Source organism: Cheilinus undulatus, linkage group 20 (assembly GCF_018320785.1).
Source record: "Cheilinus undulatus linkage group 20, ASM1832078v1, whole genome shotgun sequence".
Lineage (NCBI taxonomy): Eukaryota > Metazoa > Chordata > Actinopteri > Labriformes > Labridae > Cheilinus > Cheilinus undulatus.
In genome coordinates, this window is record NC_054884.1 from 18362207 (window position 1) to 18387051 (window position 24845).

At 37.9% G+C, this 24845-nt stretch overlaps 1 protein-coding gene across 1 annotated transcript; it reads left to right on the plus strand.

The window, feature by feature from the left end:
* Nucleotides 1-299: 299 nt before the first annotated feature.
* LOC121528858 (integrin alpha-M-like) lies at nucleotides 300-24845 on the plus strand. Its single transcript, XM_041816496.1, has 30 exons — nucleotides 300-435; nucleotides 1855-1957; nucleotides 2156-2253; nucleotides 2739-2809; nucleotides 2979-3093; nucleotides 9356-9483; nucleotides 9641-9783; nucleotides 10223-10373; nucleotides 10640-10790; nucleotides 10945-11018; nucleotides 11129-11249; nucleotides 12186-12322; nucleotides 12429-12575; nucleotides 12663-12878; nucleotides 13314-13447; nucleotides 15705-15853; nucleotides 15951-16105; nucleotides 16252-16374; nucleotides 17337-17410; nucleotides 18181-18322; nucleotides 18430-18528; nucleotides 18615-18694; nucleotides 18776-18862; nucleotides 18954-19023; nucleotides 19136-19234; nucleotides 20598-20678; nucleotides 21882-21992; nucleotides 22093-22206; nucleotides 22288-22398; nucleotides 24009-24845. Exons 1-30 carry the CDS (start codon nucleotides 399-401, stop codon nucleotides 24105-24107), a joined length of 3420 nt encoding a protein of 1139 aa, XP_041672430.1. The 5' UTR covers nucleotides 300-398; the 3' UTR covers nucleotides 24108-24845.

Here is a 24845-nt window from a genome sequence, read left to right on the forward strand (position 1 = left end):
CTTTTCTTATTTATAATGACTATTTTAAGCATAATGTCATTGTAAATTGTTTAATGGACTGCTGTGAAACAAGCTTGGGCATATGTAAATGAACACATTATAAATAGTGGAGGATGTTACATCTTTGCTTGAGTTTGGGATATAAAATCAAACACACTCTGTGTGCCCTGCAACTGAGTGACCAAATCCAGACAACTCTGCAAACAACAGAAATCATTTGTTAACACTGAAACCCCTCCTACCAAAGAGTTCCTCTAATGGGCTGGCTTAACTCTGTAACACCTTTTGTTTTCTGCATTTTGCTTTTGACCTCCCCCCTTCCTGACAAGGAGAAATAAATATAAGGTCAGCATTGATAACAGAATCACAGTGTTAGATTTTCTCATGGGAATGTCACAATGGCGTGGATGATTACTGCTACAGTTTTCCTGACAGGTAAGACAATTTTACTCCTACTGATTATGTCCTTTAATGTCTCTTTGGCTGTAAAAGTATAAAATAGCTTCCTGCATTTTTAACTTGAATAATTTGGATTGAATTAAAACCTGTAAAGGTTGTTTTAACTTTAATAAACTTTATGCAAAATAATAATTAGATTTAATTTTTATCCACTTGTAACAATTCAAATTTGAACCCTGAAACTAGCTTTACTGGAATAGCCCCTTATCTTAATGGAGTAAAATTACATTATTAATGGTATAACAATCAGAATGTCAGAGAATTTTAACTTTTAAAACAAGTTTTGTAAGATTTTGTCAAACAGATCCCACCTGAGAAGTTTAAAAGAAAGAAAGAAAAAAAAAACAGCTACACAGTTCATGACCTATTAAAAAGAGGAAGACTGCAACAAATTCTAACATTTACAGTAGAGACAGCCACATGGTGGCAGTAACAACAGCTGGAATAAAATACAACATAAGAGTTGATTTCTGCAGGGTACTGAAGAGTTGTCAGGGAGGAGTGGAGGTCTTTAAAACAAGTCTATAGTCATGTATTTGAGTACTGACTGGAAAGGCATAGGGAGGCAAAATGTTTACACGAGACAAGAATGTTTCAAGAATTAGAAATAATGCAAATAGTGTTACAATGATTTCTTCTCACTGTATTCGGGATAGTTAAGGCAGCAGAAGCCAAACAGCTGTACAGAAAAAGGAGAAGCTGTTGGAGTTCAGTTGGACTCTGTGGAAAACTACGACATGAAAGATGATGTCAGTCTGGTGCTCTTTCCAACCACACATTTGTGCCAACATTTATTCATGTCCATTTAAGGTGTCAATCTGAGTGAAGAACCTATTACAGGAAGTTCATACTTCCTTAAAAACACATTTAATAAATCAATCAGTCTCTTCCAGCTTCTACTTATTGATATGAGGTTGTGTTTGTCATGTTGCACATATCACGTCCATTTTTAGCTAGTTTTATGTTGTGACCAAAAAAGGGAGAAAGAGCGTTTGGATTTGCGCAACGAGTATCTTCCAGGAAATCCTGTGTGATGATAAAAATAGAAAAAAGGTCTTCTACACGACGCTGTGTGACTATTCGCTTTTTATGCTTACATTTAGTTTTACGGCTCAGAACAAAGAAGAAGTTAAAGAAGAAATAAAAAATAAAACAATCATTAGTGATCAGAGAGGCAGAAAACATCTCCAAAACGTTCACTGGAATATTTAAGTTAATCTGTGAGGTCAGAGTGAGATCATTACTGACTTTGGCTCTCTCGTGGCATTATCAAGAAAGACGATGGCAGACACCATCCATAAATAATCTTTTCAATGAACAAAAACCACAGATATGTCAGAATTGTTCTGAATACACATCATTATTTTTTAAAAACAGAATGCTTTTTTCCCTCAGAGATAATAGGTGCACTCTGTTTTAATATCAATCCTGTGGCCTGGAAGACCCTGGAGAAAGATGCTGCAGGTTTTGGATACCAGATAGTGCAGAGAAACAGAGAGTAAGTCATTGACATTTGTCAAATCAGTTTTAGGTACAAATTCTTTCCATATTTTAACATTTTGACCATCATTTCTGTGGTGCATGTCAAACTGAAGAGAGCACTAAAGCACTTCCATGTACACTGATAGTACTGGGATTTACTAAGGTTAACTTTTCTCACCAGAGTCTTTCACGGTTCCTCTGCTTTTTTCCACAGCCTGCTGGTCAGCGCTCCCCTCGAGCAGCATCAGTCTGCAGAAAGGGGGCAGATATTTAAGTGCACCACCACTGACTGCAATCCACTGCCATTAAGAAGTACGTAGCCACTTGAGAAACAGGCGAAACTGAAAATAGAAGAGAGAGTTTAATCAAAGTTTCTTTCATTTTTGTATGCCTCTGGGCCTAATAAAATTAAAATCCCAAATAATGTTTTTTTTCAATATAATCGTTACATTTTTTTTACTCTAAATTGAACAAGCAGTTACAAAAGTGATGATAAACACTCCTCAGTGCACCTCCCCACCTGTAAATTTGCTCACAATGTTTAAGTCAGTTGTAATGTCAGGTTGGGATCACACTCGCAGAGTTGCAGCCCTTTAAATATTGTGTTCACTCAGTATAATTGCCTCACATTGGTCTTTACTTGGGGCCTCAAGATAACATTTAACACCTCTACACACGAGAAAATATGTGTTGGTATAATTGCAGTAAGCAGAGGTTACTGAGAGTGATGTTCTGTTTTTATCAGGAAGTATCATCAGACTGTTTCAATCTTTATTTGTTTTGTTTTTTTGATGCAGCACCAGACTTTGCTGTCAACATGTCCCTTGGTTTGACGATGACGAGTGATCCTGCCACACAAAACACACTGGTGAGCTGGAAAAACTGCACTGACAGTGTGTTTGATTCAGAGCATAGATCTGCAAAGAGTTATTTTTTGTCTAGAACTGAGGTCACAGGTCACACTTATATGTTGATAGGGTTTTATGTCAGACAACAGTAAACTTTGCATTTTTTTTAACCATGCTCTTTTTTTGCAGGTTTGCGGACCAACCATCCCAAAAGACTGCGAAACTATAACCATGTATGACGGTGTATGCCTAGAGATAGGCACAAATAATGCTGTCCTAGGCTCAATGCCCTCATCTGGGAAAGGTATGTATTTGGGGTTTCTTTAAGATCTAGAAACATTAGATTAGTAAATGAAGCAGATGAAAATGCCTGCTAATATTTCATATCACTTCATTTTCAAAGATGGATGGTGCAACAGCTGCCTAGGAGTGAAGCCAGAATATTCAGAGCTTCCTCTTAGTTGTGCAAAATTTTGTCAAATCCATATTCTGTTTAACCTGACACGCCAGATGAATTAGTTTCACACATCCATCTGGAAAACCTTCAATACTACTTCATAAGTACTACTTCAATACTGTGTTTGGGAAAGGGCAGAGGATTTGAAAAAAACTCAGAGTGTGATTGGATGAATGTTCTGTATGTCACATCTCTACGGGCCAATCAGAGCAACAAAACACGTGACATAGCTGCTAGCGAGGTGTGCGTGCGCAGCTACCGAGGAATAAGGCCAACCATGGTGACTATAGACATGTCAGTACACGCCTTTTGTCGTTTTTTAAAAAGAAAACAACTCACTGCTGTTCTTTGTTCTTCTTTTAACTAAGACATGTCATCAAGTTCTGGTAAAACTGCTGCTATAGCAGCATCCATGCTAAGCTCTTCCGCCATAATTGCACCGGCCTCTTGTTGTTGCTTGCATATGTCATGACTCGGCCACGCTGCCCATCATCGCTGATTGGTCCTGTCACTTTCTAACTGGGCCCAAACGGTTTAGACTGGAGCTTTGCAAGATGGATTCGTCAGTGAAATATAAGGAAACAGGCGTATCCATCTGTTTTGCAAGGCTATATTCTGTTGTTACAGTCATTAATTTTCATGCTGGATTATATCCAAGTGTTCATCTTTCTGAGTGGCTTTGTTGCAATGAATTATTTGAAATCAAACGGGCCATCTTAACTGAAATCCCTACTGACAGATGTGGCTCACACTGCGTTCTTTACCAGATTATCAGAGAGAAAACTAAAAGACTCACAATACAGTTGTAACCTGTGGAATTAGCTTGCCACACAGGACACAATAAATATGGGGCTCTTGTAGCTGGGATTTAATTCCTGACAACTCAAAGTCAATCTTTTCAGAGTGCATAACAATGTGAATTCTCATAATTCACCCCTTAAAAAGCTCTACAGTATTAGTGAGCCTGGGTTTAGCCTCACTCGCAATAGTTGGTGTTTTCTTGAGAAATGAAATAAAATAAAACAAACCCAAGAAAATACAGCAGTGGGCTCAGGCTATCAATATAAACAGAGAATAAAATCTGTTAACTACAAATTCAACAATGAATCACTCACAAAATGTTGAAATGTGCACTAAATATGTACAAAGTACACTTACATTTCAACACGGTTCATAAAACTTCATATGGGACTCCCTGGAGATTACAGTCTCTTATTCAGTCTTTACCTTTGAAATAAAACTAAAAAAAATGTAACACACGTACTCTTTCACGTTACATAGTCGCATATGCGACATAGAAAACGTTTTGTTCGTGATATCTCACTGGTTTTAACTTCTCTTAAGCACAGAAAACAGCACAGTCATTGCAGTAAATCTCCAGGTTGTCACGCCTGGTTGTCAACAGGAAGAGAAATGACCATGATGACCATGTTGCGACTCCATGCTGCCACCTAGTGACCATAATCAGTAACTACCTGTGGATGTCCACTTACAATCTAATTCTCCATTCAGTACCAAAACGACAGCAGAAACATAAGAAAACAACAAAGAACATGTACATTTGAGTTCACCAAAACAGTAGAACTATAAAATATCCAGTGGATAAAATATATGTAAATTATTTTACCACCCGGTTACACAGTCATTAAAGTTTCCATGACTGTGACTGTCTGCTTCAATCTGATAAGAAAATTTGTTCCACAGTGGACTGTACTGGTGTGAGGGATCTTTGACGTCTTATATGCTTCAATCAGCAGAAGAAGCATGTCTGCTGTCTACACACAGGATCACAGTAGTTTAAAGTCATGTCCAGAACATTGAACACCTCCATTGTTTTTTGTGTATGTAGTCCTGATGTCCTGCCTTGTGTCTCAGTTTTAAGAGTGAAAATAGCTGTGTTTCCATTACCTTTAGAAATGTGCAAAAAACAAAATAGCGCAATAAAAAACTGGTAATGGAAACACCTGAATTTCAAAAAACCTTTCAAATATCACTAAAAAGTTTTTACACTATTGTGAGGAGGTTTTTCAGACACTTCAATATAGAAATATATTGCAAAAGTGCAATGGAAACACTTTTTCTGCATTTACGGTTCTCAGGACGTGATGTATGGTGACCAGTTCAATCCAAGCAACATGAAGCGGTATGTGTATACCCATGTGGACCTAACATCATACTTATACCCTTATACATGACTTTTGCCATAGGGGAGACTGGGGACAGTTGCAACAAGGGACAGTTGCAACAAGCTTTATTTCTCTTTTCAGAAACATGCTAGAGTGATGACACTCACACTGCACATGCTCAGTTAGGCCCTCTGCTCACCAAGAAGAGAGGCTATATTGAGCATCTGGTCCTGCTTGTATCAAGACAAAGTTGTTTTGGGGGTATGAAAGTAGCTTTTTTTTATTGAGCTGTATTTTTGTCAAACTGTCTGGATCTTTTGTATGAATTAATCCAAACTTACCTAGTTTGAGTCATTGTTTTGTTCACTATTCAGTGACGTGGTTAGCATGTGTCATGACTGATACCATGGGGGTGGTTGAAACTGTTGCATCTGTCTCCTAATTAGAGGCTAGTCATCTCAAAACAGACCACACAACCGAATTGTTGAAGATTTTTAGTTCAAAATAGGCACAATTAATATATTTCATTGCTCATGATGAACAGAACAGGCAATCATATTATAAGACAACGAGAATTCCCATTCTTGTTGATTCTTTCTGGGAGCCAGCAGAATTGTTCTGGAATCTTCAGAATTGTTCAGGAGCTGGTGAAATTGTTCACGAGCCAGCAGAATTGTTGGGGAGAGGCGAGTGTTGCTGTCTTATTTTGTAATCATTTGTGTGTCTAACAAAACTTAGAATTAAACTTAAACTTAAAATCAAAGTTGATATTCACTGGAGTTTAAAACAATTTGAATTTTGTTCACTAAAAACATGTTCAATAAATGTTTTTTGTATTGCAAATTATTCCATTCTATTTGTCCCACACTGAAATATTGAGGTTTTTATAGCTTCTGTAACATCTGCACATTGACTCAATGTAGGCCTATGTTTTACACAAAACAAAACTTATTAAATATATTATACTTTAATATTGTAGGAATACTGTGCTTATTGAGACAAAAGGCATAAGTTAATTTGTGAAATTCAATGTTTTTTTTAACATGTTGCAACCGTCCCTGATCCGTGTTGCAACTGTCCCCAGGTTTGGGGTCAGTTGCAACATCTGAATTCCTCTATTTAAATAAATATTGTGATTGATATGTCATATGTAGCCATCTTTAAATGATATGGGTAATTAGCAGACACATGTAAGTTCAATATGTTAGGATTTGGTGTTACTAGTCCAAATTAGGGATGTCACGATTACCTGTTTTCACAATTAATTGCGGTATTAAACTTTACAATTAGTTAATCGTAACGTTTCCTAAATACCGTCAATTTCCAGAAAATATTATGCTGTGAAACATATTGGTATGTCAGCCCAACTCGCCCGGAATGAAAACAAAGTTACACAACAACCGCGTGTCACAAACTCGTGTTGCTTCATGCAGTAACAGGTGAAGGCACACACGCAGTTAGTTACACAATATAGGCCCACGTTAAACTCATAAACAGCAACAGTTAGCTTCACATTAGCACCGTTAGCCTGTTAGCACATTGGCCGCTATCATAACTTAAAAGCTTACAACAGCCAAATACCATCCTCCAGCGACAACAACGTAGCATGCAAACATATAACTCCCCAGTGCTCTGTTAACTGGACACCATGTTAAAACTCTACATTTCAGATGAAAAATGAGTCTTACCGTCAGTTGCCTAATATCAGTCCTCGTGATAATATAACTGTAACCTCTGCTAAAGCAGTAAATCCAACCATCGTGTTTTATTTGGACTAGTCCCCAAAAGACAAAGGAGAGTTCATGTGAATTTACTTATTCATGGTAGTGTGAAATTAATGCAAAAATAATCGTAAAATCGCAATTATTTCTCTGAAAATAATCGCACCAAGAAAATCTGTAATCGTGACATCCCTAGTCCAAATAGTCTCTAAGTAACTGAGAGTAATGTCAAAAGTGTTGCAACTGTCCCCAGTCTCCCCTACATATTGATTTTGACTCAGAACTACCATTCATTGCCTTTGTCTATTGTTCAAAATTATCAAGGCAACCGCTGTAGATGTAATCATAACCGTACCAACACGCAGCAGGTTTTGAGCGTCCAGCTTCCTTGCAGCAAATACTCGCAAGATAAGATTTTACGAGAATTACAAGGCTCATGCCCGAAATGCTCATCAATGAAAACACATTCAAAGTGACATTGTTCTTTGTCAAAATTTTAGAAATATCGCTTTTATTTTGCAAAAAACTTTAATGGAAACCCAGCTAATGTTGAGTGGTGACTTTTAGTGAAATTCCTCTGTGGTTGTTGTCAGTACATCAGATGTTTAAAATGTGAAGTGCCCTTTTCATTAAAAGTCAAAAATACTCAACCTAAACAAGGAGACACTCCTTAGCAACTCTCTGTCTGTTGTAACGATGACCACCAGAGGCACATTTGACTGAAAGTCCCCAGTAAACAAAGTAACTCTTTAAATGAGCCAAACACATCTTTACAAGACACTGGTTATCATAAATAAGTCAAAAAACGACTGTAAACTGGCCTTGTAAGGCTTTGTCCAGGGGGCCTAAAGTAACTATGGCCCAGGGGCCAAATGCAGCCTGAAGTCCATTTCTGATTGGTCCGCAACAAGTTCAAAAAATAGAATAAAATATGGCCCACATTAAAACATGAAGCTTGCTCTCTACTGTATTGCATTTCTCAGTTTCAGCACAAGGCACGGTGCTACCGTGTTAATTCTGTAGACAAACATTTTGACATTAAGTATTTATTGATGTGTTTTTGCATGACTAAACTGAGAGAGCACTGTAGACAGTAAACATATTGGTACCCAAAAAAACACCAACATCAGGTTTTATAACACCCTGACAGAATATGGCAGCACATAGCGGGGTGGCCAGGACTGACCAGGACCCCCTTAAATCTGGTTGGCCTTCCTAAAATCAGTAAAATGATCGCCTTTTTTCCTTTGTGGCCCTTAAATGAAGCCTAGTGTTAGTCCATGCAGGACACTGTAGTCATACGCCCAGCTGTGATCACATGACAGCCAGCTGAGCCTAATTATACCCTCTCAGCTCCCACAGCCAATTACACCTCTTTCTCTCAACACAGCGTTGTATTTAAATATGATTTACCTCTCACTATCCCTGCTTGCATTAATGGTGATGCACCACGCTGCTGCTGCTGCTGCTGCTGCTTGCAAAGCTTAACCTCCTCCACCCCAGCGTCCTCCTTTATAGCAAAGAGCTTGTTATAGCCTCATATTCAGATCCATGCTACTAGGGATGGATTACTTTTGAACATATTTTATTGTATTCCATATGCATTGTCATAAATGCATCTATCTATACGTGGGTTTCTAGCCATGTATCCCTTGGAAAGTCAAAGCATGCTGCTTGACCCACCCAGGGAGCATCTTTTGACCAGAGCCTTCTCCGCCGAGTAAAACTGTAGATCCATTTTGCAATAAAATGGTTAAATGCTGCTATTGCTACCATACGCAACCATGAATGTGATTCACTTCAAAAGACTCTAGAGCATTGGGGTTTATTCCTATTGTTACTTCCAATGAAACATGCTTTTTTTGTCCTTCTTCCAGCGTTTTCTCTGCTTCCACATACTCTCTATCTCTCACATAGTTTTTCTGCCAACAGTATGTGTGCACAATCACCGTCCCTTAATCATAACATCTACTCCAAACTGGTCTTTAACTTCCATCAATAGCACCTGTCATGAAGCTTTTTTGGCCTCACTATTGTCAATGACAGAGTTTGAAATGTGTTATCCATATTAATACATAGTCAGTGCTTTAGATACACAACAGGGGTCATCACATGAGATTAGTGACCAAGACAGGTACACCATTTTAACAGGCAGGCAGACACTATACATATGTGTTGTGTTGAGAAATACAAAAAGATGTAAGTATAATTATATATTTGAATTAGAAGAAAACTGCAATTTCTGTCTGCTCTTCTTGACAGAGTGTCAAAACCAAGCGGACATTACTTTCCTCATGGATGGCTCAGGCAGTGTCTATGGTCCAGATTTTAATGAAATGAAGAATTTTGTGATGGATATTTGTAATGCGTTGCCAAGTAGATTGGTAAAGGTAGGTTTGTGTTCATGTACACCAATTAAAACAAAGCTTTATCCTGATCATTTGAAAGTAAATAAGCTTTTTGCTTTGTACGCTGTTATTTACATTCTAGAGGGAATTTCAATATAGAACAAATAATTTATATTTATATTTTTGTTCTTTGTTGCAGTTTGCTATTGTCCAGTTCTCTGATAGCTTCCGGATCCATTCTTATTTAACCACAATTGATCCTTCAACACTGCTGCAGCAAATGAGGCAAATTAGACAGCTTGGGGGTTATACTTATACAGCGACTGCAATCCGCCGTGTTGTGTAAGTGCTTTGACTACACCTCATACTTTATGGTTTAAAAACAGAGAGCGAATTAGATTATCGTAATAAACAGTTTAAAGTTCGCTATAACTGAAAGGTGACATATTTTAAAGATTTGAAACTGCCTTGTGCTTTTCCATGCAAATCTTTAAATGTACCAAATGTAAACATGAATACGCACACAAACTTTCTTTGTATCTCCATGTTGATAAAGACTGTGTGTTAATTTTTTTTTGTAGACAATCAACTACCATAGACATGAATATCTTGTCCTGTCTGATAAGCACTGACTTGATTCTAGTAGAGGACAGAATGTAAATGCTTTAAAAATATTTAAAGTATAATTTACTGTTTTATTTATAAAAGTATAACTGCTTTTAAACACTGATAAAACAAGAATGAAAATGTGTACTGAAAGCAGATCTTTTTTCTTTTACAGCAATGAGGTCTTCATAGAGAGCCAAGGGTCAAGGAAAAATGTGAAGAAAATACTGATTGTCATTACAGATGGACAATCTAATGATCCTTCTAGCTTGACCAATGCTGTCAATTTAGCACAAAGCAAAAAAATAGTTCGATTTGCTATTGGGGTAAGTTGTATCTGATTTTGGTACAATGAAGTTAATCACAAGCCAGCTAACAAGCTAAATTCATATTCATATGTAACAATAATACTGTAATACCTTTTTGATGTTAACTCTAAGAACAACATAGCTGAATTAGTTATCAAGACAGTATCTGTCTTTTTTAGCAAACTTTTTAAATGTGGCAGTTGATAACAGTAACAGATCCAGTATTTGACCTCGAAAGTACCACATGTCCAAAAAACAAATCTTTTTGTTTAAAACATTCTTAGGTGGGGTCGGCATTCAGTTCACGAGCTGCAATACATGAACTGAACACAATTGCATCCTCCCCGTCATCAGACCATGTGTTTCAAGTGCAAAGCTTCAATGCTCTTCAAAAAATAAGACAAACCTTGCAGGACAAAATCTTCTCTATCGAAGGTATTGATGTAGATTCAACAAATATCACTCTACATTTTCTCATTCTAAAAAGTCAACATTGAGTATTGTTATGTTGTTTGATGGAGTATAACACTGTAAATCCCACGAAATTAAGAAGGAATGCTGTCTGTACTCAAATATTTTGCTTCTACAGGATCTAAGACATCTGGAGAAACAGTGAAAAGAGAAATGTCTCAGGGTGGATTCAGTGCAGCTTATTCCCCCGAGGTAAAAAAAAAAAAAAAAAGTTAGAAATTCTGTATATACAATATATGTTTAGCCTTCTGCTAATGTTCTAAGGCGAACACACAGTCTTAAAATTTCTGTTTTCATTAAAGGGAATAAAGATGAGCATTGTTGGTGCAAACCAGTGGAAGGGAGGTTTCGATCGATACACAGCTGATTACCAATTCAGGAACTCCTATGAGCCCAGCTTTATGGCGTCTGACAGTTACCTTGGTAAGAATATGACAGTTATTAAAAAAGAAACAGACATATTTGAAAAGCATATTTGTATTACTTATGTATGTTTAAAAAGAAAAGATGCACTGCAGTATTTTTTTGAAGGACATATGTAACCAAAGATACGTTTAAAACAAAACTATACAGAGTCTGCTGGTGGAGCTCAGGTGGTTTAACAACCAGGCAAAGTCAAAAAAAACAACGGGGACCTCCTGCACCCAGGAGCCTCAAGGCAACGGCAAGTTTGTGCATAAAATGTGAGGCATAAATGATTTTAATAATCTAGATGAGTATTTAGAATATAAATAAGGTGCCCAAAGTGCATCAGATAGATTACTTTTAGCAAAATGGAGGAGGGCATCATATTGGGTCTCATTCATCCACATCTTCTTTAGATTTCTTTTGGACTGTTGTGGTGAAGAGGCAGTTGAGCTGGAAGGCAAAGCTCTATCGGTCAATCTTCGTTCCAACCAGCATCTGCTGTCATGAGCTTTGGGTAGTGACTAAAAGAATGAGATCGTGGGTTCAAGCAGTCAAAATGAGATTCTTTTGGAGTGTGTCTGGGCTCAGCCTTAATGATAGGGTGAGGAGCTCGGACATCCAGTTGGAGCTTATCTGATTCAAATCATAATAAAATCAACAGCTGAGAGAAGCTCTGATGCAGAAGTTGTTTTTCGGGAAAATAATTTTGAGTCAGTGTTATTGACTTTTGTAAAATTAGTAGATTCTTGTTAAATTTGTTGTTAAATTTACCTGAATCAATCAAACATAAAAAGGTCTAATGACTTTGAGACTTTGCTGAGAAAACTGTAGGTAATGGCTCCTCTAGCAGATTGCTGTAGATTACTCTAACACGATTGAGTCTTTAAAAACAACTCTACAGAATAAGTCAGTCTTAATCCTGGTGGTCTGGATTTGACTTCTTAATTCCAGGTTACTCCATGGCAGTGGCTAAAACCATGAGAGGTTCACTGACAATTGTTGGAGCCCCAAGATATAAACACAGAGGAGCTGTGATAGCAGTTCAGGAAAACAATATCAATCAAATGATCGACCCATATCCATGGCAGGTTTGTGTTAACACCTGAGGAAAGCAGCTCACTTCATAATGCTTAGAAAATACAACATAAAAGCTTCTTTAACTCTTTACTGTGTTATCCTCTTGTTGCTCCTCAGTTTCAGAGCGGGGAATATTTTGGAGCAGAGGTTTGTGCAATGAATCTGGATCGTGACAGCTACACAGATCTAGTCCTCATCTCAGCCCCGATGTACATTGAAGATGACAGAGAGGGGAGAGTCTATGTCTGTCACTTAAGTGGACTGGTAAATGTCTTATCCAGCTTCACTAGTTTCTGCTTTTAGGTGTAATGAGAGCGCTAATTTTGACCATCATCCTTGTGTTTTCACCAGAGTTTGGACTGTCACTTGGACTCTCCATTACTACTGAGAGGGGCTGCATCCAACAAAGGAAGGTTTGGCTCTTCTCTTGCCGTATTGCCAGATCTGCATAGAGATAAGTTCAATGATTTGGCTGTTGGAGCACCTTTGGAAAACGACGGTACTGGCAGTATCTACATATTCCATGGCGAGGGAGGGATAAGAGGGATAAATCCTGATTTCTCACAGGTGAGCAAGGTCAAATAGGTCAATGCTTTCCCTTTTTTATTTTCAATTGTATGGCTTCAATTTTGCCCCCAACTCTTAAATAAAATCCTAAACCACAGAAGTCATTAATAAAGGCTCCATGACATCACACATGAGGCCAAACGATGGATGTAGCTTTAGTGGAAATGCTGACCCATGGAGGTTAACTGAGAATCAGGAAAAGAACCAGGCCAAAATAACGTTTTGGTTGCCAAATTTCACCATCATAGCCTCCAAACAATAAAAACAACACAAATACTGACATTCTGATACTAGACCTGACTGGAATTCTTTTTTTTAATTCTCATAAATCTGCCTCAAGTGATGACTCAAAGTTTTTTGCTCTACTTCATTGGGCTTTGTATTTCATTTTGAAAGTGTCTGCTTGTTGAAAACCTATCCTTATTCTGCATATAGAGAATCACTGGCTCTGAAGTTCAGTCAGGACTGAAGTTCTTTGGCACGTCAATCAGCAAGTCATCTTTTGACCAAAGCGGGGACAAGCTGCCGGACTTAGCGGTGGGATCGAAGGGCAAAGTTGTTCTTCTAAGGTACAAGTTTCCTGTCGTACGAATAAGTCTTTTTTGTTGATTATATAACCTCAAATATTTCCAACAGCATTCAAAGTTAAAGAAATTCAATGTTTACTGTTGTAACAGTCTGTCTGTGTCTCCATTGTGACATACAGAACATGTTTATGTTGCTTAAAAAAACAACAGGGAAGCATGAGCTGCCCCTGGTCACTGCTATTCTATTGCTGTATCTCATTCATGTTTTGTGCTGCCCACCACTGATGGAGCAAAGCTATTCTCTGCCCCATAATGAACTACAGCACTATCCCCCTGACCCCAGTGAAGTTGTTGCTCCACTAGATATTTCCATGTGGATCAGAGCTATCATATTACCAAGCCCTGCGCTTCTTTTGAAGACAGGACTCTGTTCTATAAAAAACTACACCCTATAAGGTACAACCCAAATTCTAAAAAAGTTGGTAAATAAAAACAGAACGTGATGATTTGCAAATTTGCCCTACAGTAGAACATAAACAACATATCAGATGTTATAATGGTGACATTTCACCATATTGTGAAGAATATTGGCAGATTGAGATTGGCATTTTGGGAGGTGAATGTTGTCCCATTTCTTGTCTGATGTAGGATTCTACCTGCGCAACAGTCCTTGGTCCTCTTTGTTGGATTTTTTCTTTTACGATGTTTTCTGTTGGTGAAAGGTCTGGACCAGAGGCAGACCAGCTCATCACCTGGACTCTTCTACTGTAAAGCCATGCTTTTGTGATGGAGGCAGTATGTGGTTTAGCACGTCTTGCTGAAATATGCAAGGCCTTCCCTAAAAGAAACATTGTCCTGATGGGAGCATATGTTGCTCTTAAACCTCTATACTTGTCAGCATTGATAGAGCCTTCCCAGATGTGTAAACTGCCCATGCCATAGGCACTAGAGCTTTTGACTGTGTGTTGGTAACAAGCTAGATGGTCCCTCTCCTCTTTAGTCTGCAGGACACAGCATCCATGGTTACCAGAAAGTATTTCTAATTTTGATTCATCTGACCACAGAACAGTTTTCCATTTAACCTCACTCCATTTTAAATGAGCTTCCGCCCGGAGAGGACGGCAGCATTCCTGGATTGTGTTCACATATGGCTTCTTCTTTGCATGATGCAGCTTGATTTGTATTTGTGTATGGCAGGGAGTTTTGTTGAAAAGCAATCATTTCTGGAAGTGTTCCTGAGCACATGCAGTGATTTCCAGTTCAGATGATACCTGTTGTTAATGTAGTGCAGCCCAAGGGCCCTAAATTTATGAGCATCCATTACTGGCCATCAGTTTTGCCCCTTGCTCACAGAGAATTTTTTTCCGAAATTGTCCCACAATTGTTTGACACAGTTTTTAACAGATAGGGGAACCTCTGCCGATCTTCACTTCTGAGAGACTGCCTCTCTAAAATGGTCCTTTTACACCCAGTCATGTAACCAAACTTGCCAATTAACCTAATTAGTTGTAAAATACTCCTCCAGCTGCTTTTCATTTGTACAGTTTACCTTTCCAGTCTTTTGTTGCCCTGTCTCTACTTTTTTAAAATGTGTTGCTTAATTCAAAATGAGCAAAAAACTTTCATGAAATGTTGAAATGTCTCAGTTTCAACGTATGTTGTCTATGTTCTACTGTAGATAGAATAATGGTTTATGAGGTTTTCAAATCATTGTATTCTGTTTTATTTACATATTACACAGTACCCCAGGTTTTTGGAATTAGGATTGTATAGTCACTAAACAGTTTGCCACTATTTTTGTTTCGTGGATGAATTCCACATAAGGGAGAAAAACTATCAAAAGTGGCCTTCCCATTTTGTACTGTGGAAGTAATCCCAGAATGCTTTGGGAGTAGCTCAGCGCAAAGGAGGAAGGCCAACTTTAACAGCTTTTCTCTATCATGTGAAATTCATCCTACACCTCATGATGTGCAGCTTTTATTTCAAAGAGTCCATAATTCAAAACAAGTAAGCTGTGGAGGAGGGCGGAGCAGAAGTTAAAAATTGTGTGATTCAACATTTTCATCATAAAACCCTGAGGTAAACAAATCACCTCTAATGGATTGGATCATGTAATTCAGATTTTTCAGTGTGGATCATGAAGCCAATATTCCTTCTTAAGATTATTTCTTGAGGCACTTTGCTTTTATTGTGATAGAACAGTTGAAGACAAACAGGAAATACAAGCACGGGAATACGCAACGCCAAATTTGGCTCGTGAAACCAAATTTAATTTTGATGTGTCCTTCTCTGTTTCCAGATCAAAGCCAATAGTAATGGTGGAAGCTGGGGTGACATACAACCCTAAACAAATCCCCACTCAAGACGCAACCTCAGACTGCTCAGTGCCCTTGAGGAACACGGCTCAGATCTGTTTTTCCATGAGAAAAATCTCAGAAGTCAATAGAGGTGCCTGTTTTCCTCCAATCCTCAACACTACTGAGCCACTGTCTATGCACTCCAATACTTTCATGACTGCCTCTTAATGATCTCTAATCTCTTCCAGCTCAAGCAAGTATCAACTTTACTTTAACGCTTGATGCCACCCGCAAGATACCAAATAACCGAGCTTTCATCAGTGACAAAGTACAAGAGAAGACTGGATCAATTAGTCTTAATTTAGTACAACCACAATGCCGAGATGTTGTCTTTTTTGTGAAGGTGAATCATTAAAACATTTAAAAATAAGATCTTTGGTTGGATATGTGTCTCTGCTTTTGAGTGGTATTAACAGAACCAACTCTTATTCTGCTGTAATTCAATGTGGAAAATGTCCAAGTTTTTCTCAGTGAGTCCCTGTTTTGCAGGCTTGTCCAGAGGATGCTTTAAATGAACTTCGCAATGAGCTCGCATTCACCTTTGAAGGCGTGCCAAATGGAGGTCTGAGCCCCAGTCTTTCCCAGCAGACTCAGACTTCAGCCTTCTATCCTGTAAGTTTAAAGTTCTTCAAAAACATATATTCCTTCTTATTTCTGCATTAGTTCAGATGTGAAACACAAGACTAATACTGATCCGTTATTCACAGCTACAGGTCGTCCTGCAGCACCTACCAAGGGCTTGCTCACTAGCAAAATCATTTTCCACAAAACATGACTTAAACTTACTTCAAACATTACAACAACATCCTCACAAAACTCTAAACATGTTAGACAGTTATTTCAGACTTGTTTGCTGCATTTCTTTACCATAAACATACCTGAAAAAGAGGAGAGTCATGAGATTGATTCTGTGCTGTCTCCTCATCAAGAGCTTTTAGTAAAATGTGGAAAACACTGCGTATCCCCCTAGTGTGTTTGTGAGGCAAAAGCAATCAATCACAGATGATCTTAGCTCAGCCTACTGAGTAGAGAAAAGATAAAATGACTAAATCTGGCTTGTAACATGAAAGAATGAGGTGAACAGTGTATTTTAAACATTCTTTTAGCACTTAAATTACTTTCTGTTAAATTAAACTTATTTTGAAAAGTATTTTAAATAGTTTTTAATATTGTAATCGCTTTTAATGATTTTTCCTGTGGATATACCATGTTCTTACCCTTAATCAAATCTTGAATAATTTGCAAACCATGAACTTGTTGTTTTTATCCTTACATGCTCATGGATGACTTTTTGACCTGTCACATTTTAACATGCTAGTATACAGATAATCAACAAAGTTTATTGTAGCAGTAAAGAAAAATCTAAGCTTTTGTCACTAGTTTTTGAGAAGTCCGTTTCACAAAATGGATCATTTTACAATTCAGAGGCTCTTTTCCATGATGTCTTCCCTCCACAGCCGTGTTGGCTCATTGCTGAATTCAATAACAAAGCAGGATTGCAAATTTATATCTCCTGTTGTTGTGTTTTCTCTCTTCTTAACTAAGTGTGTTTTTTCTGACACTCTCTTCAACAGTTAGGATTTGAGATCAACTGCGGCACTGATGACAAATGTGTAGATAACCTGAAAGTGGATATCAGCTTTGGCAAGTGAGTTGCCACACTCCAGACTTACCAGTGTTTGTGAATGAGCAAGAAAAAGGAGTTCAGTCAAAAAACACTTTCATTATACATTTTACCATATCATGCAAAATGGATGTACTGTTTGACTTGGCAGAAAAGGCTCTGCTCAAAAGATAATCCCTAGGTTAGTAAAGCAGCATACACTGACTTTCCAGGGAGCACATGGCTAAAAACCCTCACATGCATAGATACATTTATGACAGTGTGTATTGAATGCAATAAAACTAGTTTAAAATAAATAAATTAATAATAGAATTAATCTGAATGAGGGTGCAAAAAGCTTTATACTATAAAGGAGGAGGCTGGGGTGGAGGAGGTTAAGCTTTGCCAGCAGCAGCATGGTGCTTCAGCATTAGTGCAAGCAGGGATTAGAAGGAAGAGCATCATTTTTAAATACACTGCTGTGTTGAGAGAAAGAGCTGTGATTGGCTGTGGGAGGTAATAATCAGGATCATTAGTTTTTCATACAGGGCCAGGTGGGTTTGTATGTCTTTTTTTCCTCTGATACATAAAATCAGCATTTAAAAACTGCATTTTGTTTTTTATTTAATTAGGTTATCTTTGTCTGATACTCAAATTTGCATGTGCAAATAGCAAAATATGTTACAAAAAAAAATATAAGCCAGGAAAGGGGAAAATTCTTTTTCACTGCACTGTAGCTCAAACCTTGCTGTGCCTCAGACTTATTAAAGTCTTGTTTTTTCACTTTCATTTCCTCTTTGTTTATTGTGTGTTAGGTCATCAGTGGTTAAAGTCGGCATTGATGAACTTCTAGATGTCACCGTCACAGTAACAAACAGGGGAGAAAACTCCTACAATACTCGTGTCATTCTTACATATCCAGCTGGGCTTTCCTACAGGAAGATTGCACCTCAGCAGGTGAGGCATCCAGTCTATGGTTTCATCTTTATCAAAGTTTCTCTTGGTTCACACAGAGAAACAAGTTGTTTTGTTGATTTCTATTTTAACATTTATTTTCAATGTAGGGGAGAATTGAGTGCAATTCTTTGGACAGTGAGACTGGATTATCACGAGGAACGACAGACTGCACTATCAACCAGCCCATCCTCAGGACTGGTGCTACGGTTAGTTTCTCTGTGAGAGAGAGGATTTTATCTACCTGCTGCAAAAAGAGGAAGAAGTCTAACGACTCTCACTGATTTCCTTTTAGGCTGTTGTCATCATCTCCTATGGGATTGACAGCAACAGTCAACTTAACAACAACATATTTTTCACTGCAAATGCAACAAGGTACAAGAAATTTATAATCCTGTTTGTTTGTGTTAATAACTCCTTTTGCTATCTGAATGTATGCTTTGACATCTCTTTAAGTGGGAATCAGGACCACTCTGACTCTAGTGAACCCTACGCAAGGAGAGACATTGATGTGAAATACAGCATTTTTGCTACGATACAGAGGTTTGTGTTATTTGATGTCAAGTTATTAGAATAAATATCAATTCATCAAATCAGACCTTTGATTACTTAATATTTAAATTTTCTTTTTTAGCTCCCTCAGCTACACCAATTTCTCCTATGGAAAAAATGACTTGCAGAAACCAGTCCAGCAATCCATTTTGGTAAATCTCAGAATACCAACACTTATTTAAAGAATCAAAATCTCTATTCAGACTAAAGTGCTTTACCTGGATAGAACTGAAACACTTTTATTTTACTCCTCCTCTCTACAAGGTTGCAAATGATGTCCGAGCTCTGAATTTCACTGTCGTGATTAAGGTGCCAGTGAAGCTTGGAGAAAAAGACATCTGGGTTGATTCAAGTAGTTTTCAGGTAAAGTTGGAATTTACTGTAACCCTGAACTGTCCTAATTTCTGGGTGCTGGTTTAGTTATGGTAGGAGCAGCAGTCCTCATACCAGTCACAGGTATGATCCTGATCCTGCTGCACGTTTGATGCATGTTTCCCTCCACTCACATTGTTACTGTCCCTCTTCAGCTGTCCTACCAAAATAAAAGCCAAAGCCCCCAAAACTTCTTTAAACAAGACTAGGTTGGTATATGGCTGATGCCAACTGTCTGAGATGTCTGTAGTAATGCCAGACAGGGGAGAAGAGTCGCTCCACCTACTACCCCAAACAAGGTATCCACAGCACTATAGACAGAGCATTAACCTGACACACCAGATAGACCTTGTCCACTGTGTGAATATATTTCACATTCGTCTGGGAAAGCTCCCATAGGAAGCATTTTGGAAGGGCAGGACTTTTCAAAAAATCATCGGAAAGGTGATTGGAGGAACATTCTGTCTGTCACATTCATGACTGGCCAATCAGAGCGACAACACAAGATGACAATCTGAGCATGAGCTGACAGGCTACCACTGCCTTAGATTTTCAACGGTGGAGTGAGAGATATGCATAAACCTCTCCTCTGCCAAGACAAGCTTTCTGTGTGGCTCTCTGCTCTGGCTTAAAAAGAAATGTAGTCCAGTTACGATTAAACTCACGGTTTCCTACAGCCACATCCAAGCTAACAGCTACAGAGGCAATAGCCATTGGATACGCCAGCAAACCCCCGTAACAATTGCAAACCTGTGTCAAAGCAGACCGAGAGAAGAGTGAAAACATCTTTCCTGTCACGAAAAGCTTTCAGTGTTGCTCTCTACCTTTGTTTTAATAAAGACATGTTGTCCAGTTCTGACAAAACCACCGCTGTGGCAAAGTCCGAGCTTATCACTCCACTAGCAGCCATTGTATAAATCTAACTATCACATACTCATGCTGCAGCAGGTTGGCAGAAGAGCAAAAACCTCTTTCACATCATGAAAAGCTCTGAGTATTGTTTTTATTCTTTATGTCACACAGAAACATGGTCCAGTTGTAGTAAAACTAATGCTATGCTTAAAGCTACATCCGAGGAAACCACCACACTGGCGGCAGTCATTGCAATCAGCTTTGAGTAAAACTAAACCCCGCCCATTGTGTAACTCTGTATGCACAACTCTGAAATATAGTCACTCACTCGGTTACCCAGTCACTCAGTCAGTCAGGCAGTCACATACAGATCCATGTGTAAAAAGTCTGATTTTAGCTTTACAAAAACAATAACAAAATGTATCGCCTGCTTCACAGCCAGACAAACTGATGTTGATAAAAATTAAGAAGATGATATTTAAATGGATCATTTGTGTTTCAGATCCAAGAGTGCCAAAGAGAAAAAGATGAGGAACCTAAAGTCACAGATTTTGTCGAACAAATAAAGAAAACTAAGATAGTGGTAAGTATGCCTCTACCTTCTGGGAGAAAAATGTAGCCATCATGTTCAGCAGAGTTTTTTATTTTAGTAAGGAGGGACATAAAGTGGAAGTGTTTCACCTCATTGGATGCATTCTGAGTTAACAGGATTGGATTATGAGATTCACAATTATCACATTAAAAACAACAGGTACCCAGACTTTACAGGAATAATGAGTAGATTTTTTTGCATGAAAATGTCTACATCAATTAAAATGGACTCCTCCTATGATTTCTACAAATTTAATCAGGAATGATTTTATGTTTTATCCATTTTTCAGAAATCCATTTGTCAGCCATTATTATCAAATATTCGACATGTTAAACCCGTATTCATCAGTCCATTCTTGATTTTTTTTTCTTTTAAATGTTGTTTTCTGTGGTAACTTTTGATAACAGGTGTTTTGGGAATGCAGTTTTCCTGTTTGGGTTTTTCACTTATCACTACACAACAAATCAGCATCAAACCCAGAGACAGACAACATGACAGCCACAGAAATATTCAGCTAAAATATCTCAGTCGCCCCCTTGTGGCTGGCTGTGATATATGGACTGATCTCACTATTAGAGCCTAAAAGTTACATACATTTGAAAGAAAATGAAAATATTTCAACAAAATTATTTTAATAAGACCATTTCAAAATGTATTTTGTTTATTTGGAAATTCCAACCCCAGAGTGCCTGTTTCCGATTCAGATTGTGGGCACAGTTAGCAGGCATAAGTTTATTTAAGCCAAGCTGGGTATTGATCTGTGGTTGCATTGTGCAACTCAGGCCTACCCAGAGAAATGGACAGGCCTCTGAAAGCCCAGTAAGCTTGGCCCTACATCACCTTTTTTATTTCAGTGTTTGCAAATAGGTTAGCATGCACAATCAGTGCACCTGTTAAGTATGTAATTAAATAAACACACTAATTGCTTTAAGAGAAAGGAAAGTAGTTTGCAGTCAATAATAAATACAATATGTAATGGTGAATATTCAGGTGTTGCGGTAAATTTGGCTAGCAGTGCTTGAATTAGTGACAGGCCAAGTTATACACACCTCTATGGGCCTCCTCTTTTGGTTGGTCCACAGAGTACCAGCTCCCCTCACACATACTCATAGAACCAGGGTTATGTTCAGATTTTGCTTATAAGACTTTCCATGCATGAGAACGTCTCTGCTTTTCTTGTTTTCATCACAACAGGACTGCTCTGTAGCCAAATGTGGTGTGTTTAAGTGCAGAACGTTCATGGTAGGACTGGAGAAGAAAAAGTATCAAATCTCTGCCAACCTCAGCTCTGGATGGATAGAACAGGTGAACCATGTGTTTACATTATGAATCAATTCGAACATTTTTGATTAAAGTTGGTCATGAGTGGTGGAACATCATATTCACTAACCATCTTGTTGTTCAGATCGGCCTTGAATCTGCCAAATTCATCTTGACTAGCACAGCCACTCTGGATTACGACAAAGACCAGTACATCTTCATTTCAACAGGGTCAAATAACAACCCCCCTATCAGAAAGGTAAGGCCACAATGATTCACTTATTCATGCTGTTGAAAAAGAGTTTGGATTTGATCCACTTCCTGTCTTTTCTTCCGACAGATCGAGGCAGAGGTAGAGGTGTATCCTGAACCTGACTTCACCAAAGAGATTGTGGGAGGGTCTGTGGGAGGACTGGTTCTACTGGCTTTGATCACTGCTGGTCTGTATAAGGTGGGACACTAAACACACATGCACTTTCCTTTTTAGAGCAAAGTATTTTTTAAGGATGTGACTGTTGGGGCTTTCTCTTATCCACCTTATTTTCCCAGCCCCCATGATACCTTGCATGATTTGCATTACTTCCATTGCCTCTTGTCTCTGAATATGAAACAAATCCTGATTATAAGTGTGAATCAGAGATGAAATACTTGAATTTCATTAGTTACTCTGGGGGGATGGGACAACTATATGAAGAAACTGCCTCAGATAACGAAAACAAATACATTTAGTGAACTTATTATCCCTGTATCAGTATTTAGATAGTAAAAGTAAACTGAAATTCTCAGTGCTTCTCAAGTGTGTGTTTTACCAGGGCTGTCAAATAATTAAGGTTATTTCATTCAGAAACACTATCGTCATATATTCAACTTTTTTTGCAAAATGGATGTACAGTTTTACCTGGTGGAGAAGGCTCTGCTCAAAAGATGATCCCTGGGTTAGTCAAGCAGAATGCTTCAACTTTCCAGGGAGCACTAAAAGCCCCCACATGACAATGACAATGTGTATTGAATACTAAAAAAATAGTCCAAGGGCAAGTAATCCATATAGCAGGAATCTGAATATGAGGGTTCAACAACCTTTATGCTATAAAGAGGAGGCTGGGTTGGAGGAAGTTAAGCTTTGCCAGCAGCAGCAGCATGGTGCATCAGAGTTCTAAATTTTTTTTAAGAATCAAAATTGTATGCCAATTTTTCTCATTGGCTCTAATCCTCTTCTGACTGATGCACTCATTAAAATGTAAAAAGTGCTTTTGACATTGTTCTAAAAATACAGTTTTTCAGTATATTTATGAATAAATCATAATCTCTTACCAAATTGTAGCTTTTTATTTTCTTTGTTTGAAAATGCATGGTTCCTTACCTTACCCTACCTATGCAGTGTAGCTTAGAAAAGACACTTCAGACATTTTTGGAGGGAGCAGTAAAAATTATTTTACTTCAACAGGGTGTATCAGGATTTTGGAATGATGATACTTTAAATAAAGTTAGATTAAGATAAAATTATGTTAGCAATGAAGAAGATTTTTTTTTTAGGTTGACCAGTATTATTTTTGTCTATATGATGCATTGATTTGTTGGCATCTAATTTTTTTTAATTGCCTAAAAAAGTGCATAAAAATATCTGGTAAGCATTCTGCTTGGAATCCAAATAAAATAACTTTCTTTCTTCAATATGTAATATCTGATTCAGACCCACAAATTCAAAGACCAGAAGATACAAAAACAGTCAGACTGGGAAGCGCAGCTCTATTACACCACTGTTAAAGGCACAAATTTAGCACAACATGAACTCTGAAAGCACATTTTAAGAAATCACAGCTTCTTTGACCGGTATAAATTAGTCAAGTACCTGATTTTTAGAAAAGCCTTTTATTTAAACTGCCACCATGGGTGGTTGGCCACTATGGCCAGCCACAGGGAGAAGCACATTTTTCTACTTCTGCTTAATCACCAGAGGTTTATCAATCACCAGATCAGTATAGCGCCCTAAGGAGTAAGGTGGATAAATGCTTGGGTTAATTTTAATATTTTTGTTTGATTTTCTTTATTTTCCACCATCAGGCTGGATTTTTCAAGAGTAAATACCAACAGATGATGAGTGATGAAGCAGGAAAGGGAGGGAGTCCAGGTGGTGATGAAGGCGCTCCTCCACCAGAATAACTTTAGAAATGTTTCTGTTTTTGTAATTCTGCAAGCTGATTATTTTTGTTGTGTATAATTTGTTTTATAAAAAATGTCTCAACTGTTGTTTGTATTCACATATTGTAGTGTACTGTAAAATAAGACAATATTGATGCTCTCTTGCTAAAAATGCATATGTAATGCAGCTATGACTGACAAAGTGAGCTGCTTTACGGATAATCACAACATTTAAAAAAAAGATCAATGCCTCTGTAATTTATAAAAAAGAGACTTTTTTGGGCTTTATTAATATTTATTATATTTGTGATTAAAAATAGAACTATGTCATTTAACTTCATTGTCACATCCTTGTGTTGAAAGAACAACAAAGGTACAGCAGAATAAGTTACATGAAAGTTTGAAGGCAGAACTTGTCTTTTAAGTGCAATAATGGACAAAATGTCTGCTGAGGTAGACCTAATGTCAATACAACAGGAAGACTGAAGCAAAAGGGACAGCCAGAGAGAAAAAAATAAGGAAATTGAGAAACTTGGTGCTTTTCCTGTAGCTGCAGGAGTCAGCATGTCGCCAACTGTCTTCTTTAAAAAGGAGCCGAATCTTGAAGTTTTAGCGAAGACCTGAATGTCAGCACGGGCAGATTTACTTCCACTCACAGAGACAACAGCCACCTGGAACCAGAGGAGTCTGACTTGCAAAGCAATGGGCCACCCTGATCCCCCTGTGTTAAAGAAAAAGATGTTACAAAAGAAGAAACAA

Excerpts from the sequence above, each read along its gene's own strand:
- LOC121528858 (XM_041816496.1), top strand. The coding sequence starts at position 399 with ATGGCGTGGATGATTACTGCTACAGTTTTCCTGACAG. Across the intron at positions 436-1,854 it reads TGCTACAGTTTTCCTGACAG|AGATAATAGGTGCACTCTGT; the intron begins GTAAGACAATTT and ends TTTTTCCCTCAG. Across the intron at positions 16,375-17,336 it reads AGACTTCAGCCTTCTATCCT|TTAGGATTTGAGATCAACTG; the intron begins GTAAGTTTAAAG and ends TCTCTTCAACAG.